At 33.5% G+C, this 6,383-nt stretch overlaps 1 protein-coding gene across 1 annotated transcript; it reads left to right on the top strand.

The window, feature by feature from the left end:
- Positions 1-562: 562 nt before the first annotated feature.
- Positions 563-6,157, top strand: LOC143571233 (putative protein phosphatase 2C 12). Its single transcript, XM_077056719.1, has 8 exons — positions 563-635; positions 1,057-1,210; positions 1,332-1,395; positions 1,795-1,902; positions 3,023-3,148; positions 3,237-3,469; positions 4,090-4,295; positions 5,768-6,157. The coding sequence occupies exons 1-8, from the start codon at positions 563-565 to the stop codon at positions 5,794-5,796; spliced, it is 993 nt and encodes a 330-aa protein (XP_076912834.1). The 3' UTR covers positions 5,797-6,157.
- The last annotated feature ends 226 nt before the right edge of the window (positions 6,158-6,383 follow it).

Raw genomic sequence — 6,383 nt, 5'->3', positions numbered from 1 at the left:
AAAACGGAGTATTGTTATCATATGATAACTCATTTAAATTCAAACTGATTTCAACTTGAAACCTTTCAACTTTGAGAAAATCGAGGGATGTTACCTCGGCATCACATGAATGTTACGCAAGCATATCTTAGTGGTTGGATCTCATAAAGAAAACACACGAGATAAGATCTACACGTCAGTATCATGACATGACAGCCTACAAACAATACACCCCTATCGACATGTTCCTATTTCATCGAACCAATTTGTGGTAACAACATGGCCTCATTAATGATAACCTATCCTATTTATCACCAAAATCGTTAACTTGGATAACGTATAGTCGTAACCTTATTAATTTTTTTTATTTTGTAGTTACATACAAGTAACACCAATTTAAGTCAGCGTATCATCTCCATTATGTTTTAACAAAATGATTAAAATCTTCTAAAAAACTGAATGTCTGTCGCCAGACTAAAAGTCCTTTTTTTTATTCCGTCTTCGGAGTATTTAATTGCGTTACATTCTCTGTTTTCTGATTTTGTTAATCAATTTATTGGATTGCAGATTCTTGATGGTCATAATGGCTCTGCTGCAGCTCTATGAAGATGATCGAACAAGGGTTCAAATGCAAAATGATCTCACGTGGGTTCGATGTGTGTCTGTGTATTTGAAAATTTTCAAATAAAAGTTTCAATCTTATTAATTCCTATTAATCATTAGTCGGTACCCCACTGCCAGACTAACGCATAGCGATTTTTATAACAACGGCGGTAGTGACTAGTTTTGTATTAGTGGTGGAATCTGGCATGCAATTTGTCAATTTATGCGTATCTTGTGTACGTGTATGATCCCCGTTTTACAATAAAAAAACCCTTCTAAATCCTACTTATCGAGTAATTAAGGATAGTAGACCAAATCTCTGTTAATGGCAATCATTAGTTACAATCTTAACCGTATCTTTGTTAATGCTTTTGAGTTTTCCTGGAAAGCTTATCTTTTGGTATACGTATTTTCGCATATTATGCGTGTTCAGTGTGCTTGTCGTATAACATGCATATGTGGTTATGTTTGCAGGCCAACTGTCGGGAACAACTGTCACATTTGTAATTATTGAAGGATTCATAGTTACTGTGGCATCGGTTGGTGATTCCCGCTGTATACTTGAATCTGCGGATGGGAGCTTATATTATCTATCAGCAGATCATAGATTTGAGGACAATGAAGAAGAGTAAGTATACATATGCAAAATATGAGATTCTATATATGTATGCTTTTAGGATATGTTATTTTTTTGAACTTGTGTGTGCTTGCTTTAAACACATTATAATTGTTTGGTTCTAATTTGGCAGGACGGAACGTGTCACTGCAAGTGGTGGTGAGGTGGGTCGGCTGAATACTGGTGGTGGTACTCAGGTGTGTTATAACAAAATTATGATTTTCTATATCAAAACATAAGAATAAATGTCCCAACTGGTTTAACAGGTCTAATAGTAATTAGTGCATCCCAACAGGGGACAATAATGTTCTTAACACGCATAGAAAATGTCACTGTTTATGCGCTTTATGACTTTCTTGCTCTCTAGTTTCATGATGCCTAATACCTTTATTTATCGTTGGCCATTGATTAACCTATGAAAAACATAAAGACACAAGCATATTGTCAATAAACATTACGTGTCCAATAGTGAGTCATGTAATTAATGAACTTTTAGCAATTCAGACAAATAAGCATGAAAGAGTATATTCATATCATGATAGATATTTACTAAAAGTAAAAACGCGTTTTAGAATAACTTAACACGTTGTGTGCAGATTGGTCCTTTGAGATGTTGGCCAGGTGGCTTGTGTCTTTCAAGATCAATTGGAGATCTAGATGTCGGAGAGTTCATAGTTCCTATTCCTTATGTTAAGCAAGTAAAGGTCAGTTATTTTTTCAAATTGTATTTATGATTATTTGTTATAATTACTAATTGTTTCAAGCCAACACTCTCCAAAAATAAACTGTAGACGGAATCCTGATATTATTAATGTTTTAGTGCCCTATTATATCCCGTTTCTGATCATATAATGCAACGACATGATTTGCTATAGTGTTGGCAAGATGGAATCCAGAAACCATTTTGGTCTGTTTCCAAATAAATAATAAATGCATTAGGTATGTGAACAAAAACAGCATTATTACAGTTATATACAACAATTTATGAAGTTGTATGCATTAAAAGTACATTTTGGATGACTTTCAACCTGTTTGACCCATTCTCTTTTAGTCAAAATTGATTCGACCCGTTTGGCCCATTCTCTTTAGCTAAAGTTTGAAGTGACCTGTTTGACCTATTCTCTTTAGCTAAAGTTTGATTCAACCCGTTTGCCTAATTTCATTTTTAGCTAAAATTTTAATTCGACCTGTTTGACCCGTTCTATCTTTAGCTTAAATTTTAATTCGATCCATTTGACCAATTCCTAGGGGTGTAAATGAGCCTAGCCAAGCCCGAGCTTGGCACATTTCGAGCTATATTTCTAAAGCTCGAGTTTGGATTGTGAGTAGTTTTTCAAGCTTGAACCTGTTTTGTCTTCTTTTTTTTTTTTATATTTGTTTATATGTACACATTTTTAGTTATTTGTATATATGTTGTTAGTTAAAAATTTTCGTATATTCTTTATTTAATTACATTATAATTTTATATATAATAAGATTCTGTAAAAATATCTTTAATATATTAAATAAAAACTATAGATAATAAGCTCGTTTAGGCTTGCAAGCGAACTCGAGCTCGATAAGAAAAGCTTGAGCTCAGGCTCGTTTATGAAACAGGCTTATTATCAGGTTCAAACTCGTTTAAGCTTGGCTTGATTCGAGATTTTAGCGAGCCGATCTTGATTAGCTCACGAGCAGCTTGACTCTATTACACTGGCCACTCCCTTTTTAGCTAAATGTTAATTCGACTCGTTTGATCTATTCCATTTTTTAGCTAAAAAATTAATTCAACCTGTTTGAGATAAAACAAAATCCAAACCAACCCATTTACATGTAACATGCCAGCTTTCCTCTGCGGGCAGAAGACTTATTATTGCAAGTGATGGTGTCTGGGATGCCTTATCAGCAGAAGCGGCTCTAGAGTGCAGTCGTGGACTGCCGCCAGATGCAGCCGCTGGACAAATAGTCAAAGTAAGGAAACCCATAATTTTCGAATTAACATTTCACACTTCCTAATTCGTATAAACATCAAGTTTTAATCTTTGAATATTATTAACAGGAAGCGGTTCAACCGAAAGGATTAAGAGATGATACAACCTGCGTGGTGGTTGATATTCTACCTGCAGAAAAGATAAATCCACCCGTAGTTCAACCAAAGAGAAAAGGAGTATTTAAAGTCAAAGCCATGTTTAGAAAAAAGAGCACCGAGTCAACATCTCAAATTGAAGAATATCTTGTTCCCGATGTGGTGGAGGAGCTTGTGGAAGAAGGATCTGCTAGGCTTTCTGAAAGGTTCGTCTTCGTTCATTTAACTTTAATCTAACAACCAATAAAAAACGAAGAATTAAACGAATGTTGGTTTCTTGTTCATGACTTCATGTTTAGTTCATTAAGAAAATGAGCGTGTTCGTTTATGTTTGTTCATTAACAGTATAAATGAACAGTTCACGAACGAACATAACTGAACATAGATGAACGAATATAACTGAGCTAAAACCAATGGAAAGTAAGCGTGAACAACAATGTGCTGGGCCTTAAAATTAGAGTAAATTGGAATGAATCTAAAAAAAGTTAAACGCAGATATTAATGTATGTAATTGAATGAACTTAAACTAACGTAAACTGACAGATATAAATGAATGCAAACTAATGGAACTTAAACGGATTTAAATGGGAACGTTCACGGACTTAATGTAAAAAACGTTCGTTTAACTAAATGAACAAACAGTTTTGTTCATGTTTGTTCAGTTATTAAGTTAACGAACTCTCCATTGAACGGTTCACTGAACGTTCGGTTCATTTAGAGGCCCTCATACAACCTTCAAAATCTTTTTTTTTTTTTGGTAAGAAAATTAGATTATTACCTTAACCATTCTGTATCTACCTTTTTGTTATTTTATATCGGGTTGCAGGTTAGATACAAAATACCCGCTTTGCAACATGTTCAAATTGTTCACATGCGCTGTGTGTCAAGTTGAAATGAAGCCCGGTGAGGGTATATCGGTACACTCGGGTTCATCGTGCAATTCACGAAATTCAAGACCATGGGACGGCCCATTTCTTTGCATAACTTGTCAAGAGAAAAAGGAAGCCATGGAAGGAAAAACTCATTCTAGAAGTATGATTATTCTTCTAACATGTTTTAAATTCAATTATGTTTCTCACATTCCAATGTCTGCATTTTTATATACAAATGGGCCGATTTGAAATGTCTTGTATTTTTAACAGATCAACTGGTATTAAACTAAAAGATGTAACTACAAAAGAAAATGGCCAGCGGCCAGCCCATCTATATACAAATCGGCCTATTATTTGGTATATATCATAGTTATTAAAAGCGATAGGTGCACACAAGGCGAACGTGCCTCTCCCAGGCGCTAGGCGCAAGGCGCAAAAAAAGCGTGGGCCTGAGACAAAAAAAGCGCACTTAAATAAAAAAAATCACAAACAAAATTTATAATGGCAAACAATACTTTATTCAAATACCAAAACAATTCAAAAGCATAATCCTCAACCATAGTTTCCAAAATCATATGAAAATCCAAAATAACCAAATTGTTCATACTCAAAAGCAAAAAAAATCATAATAACAAAACAGAAAACCATTAACAAGCTGGACTAAACTAACAAAACAGTCTATTACTAACCTCATAATCGAAAACAAAAAATAAAACAAACAGAGTTTTACTAATCTCATAATCGAAAACATAAAATAAAACAGAAAACCATTAACAAGTTGACTAATAACCTCATATTCTGAAACAAATATATATATATATATATATATATATATATATATATATATTGCTAAACTGTTCTTCCGGTAGAGACTGGCTGCTCTGTAGTTGTGATAATAAAAACTTAATGCCAAAGATAGACACTAACACTTAATTATGTTAATCCCATATATTTTGGGTTGTTCAACTATTAATCATATAATAATCACATAAAATCAAGGTTAACAGAAAAAAATTAAAAAAAATATGCACTTGCCGTTTTTATTCCTAAAAATCCGCCTTTAGTCAACCTAAGCGCTGTAATTGCGCCTCGCCCTAAAATGTTGCCTAGGCGGCTAGGCGCAGCGTTTTTTATTACTATGGTATATATCATATCTTTAATGGGTCAACTGGGTTATGCTAAAAGATTTAACTACAGAAGAAGCAATCAAGCAAATTTATATACAAATGGGCCGATTTGGTATATCTTTAATGCGTCAACTAGGTTAAGCTAAAAGATCTAACTACAAAAGAAAATGTCAACCCGTTTATACACAAACGGGTCCATTTGGGATATCTTGTATGTTTAATGGGTCAACTGGGGTAAGGTAAAAGTTTAAACTTTTAACTACAAAAGAAGCCCATTTGTAATTGGGTCGATTTGGAATATCTTATTTTTTAAACCGCTAAAAATTTTAACTACAAAACTATGCGCTCAACCCATTTATATACAATTGGATCCATTTGGAATACCTTACATCTTTAACGGGTCAATTGGGGTAAGCTAAAAGATTCAACTACAAAATAAAACAGGTCAAAAAGGTTAGATTATTTTTTAAATTATTGACTTTATAAATCATATTAACATTGACAGACGGGCGATACAGCAGTGGAAGTGAATAGCAAAAAAGCCGATTGTAATTCTTGTTTGAACTTGCAATTGCTTTGGAGTCACGTGTATATGAAAAGATCACGAGGTTATTATTCAAGATAAGTTACTCATTCCTATCGCCTATGAAGATCTTCACCATTAATCCTTCCTTATAAATCCATATTAGAATCATATTATGTAGTTATAGTCGTTTCCTAACTCCATGTTGATATAGTATAGATCCCATAAACGGGCCGCACTCAGATAAGTCATTAGAACATCTCTCTACAGATTTTGGAGGTTATTTGTTTGTATACTAGTTTTTTTTTTTTTCCTTTTTTTTTCTAAATCATTTTTATTAGATCTAACAAGCAAAGTGGAAACAATATTAGTGACAGTTTATATAGTAAGCTCGGGTATGAGTGAGCGAGCTTACAATTCTTGGGAGTGAAGTTATTGAAACTAAGGTTAACATTTGTGATTCCTATGTTAGTAGATCCACACATGTAATGTAACATTATTTGATTCTTGTAAAAGAGTGAACACATGTTCTATATTATATTTGATCTCATTCCAACATTTTTGTTTTTGTTTTCATTAGATATCGTGGTGTATTTAG

This window comes from Bidens hawaiensis, unplaced genomic scaffold (genome assembly GCF_021521415.1).
Source record: "Bidens hawaiensis isolate Kalapana, Puna unplaced genomic scaffold, B.hawaiensis_p1.1 tig00025236_1, whole genome shotgun sequence".
NCBI lineage: Eukaryota > Viridiplantae > Streptophyta > Magnoliopsida > Asterales > Asteraceae > Bidens > Bidens hawaiensis.
Note: the sequence above shows the minus strand (reverse complement) of the source record. Positions and strands in the feature narration are given on the sequence as shown.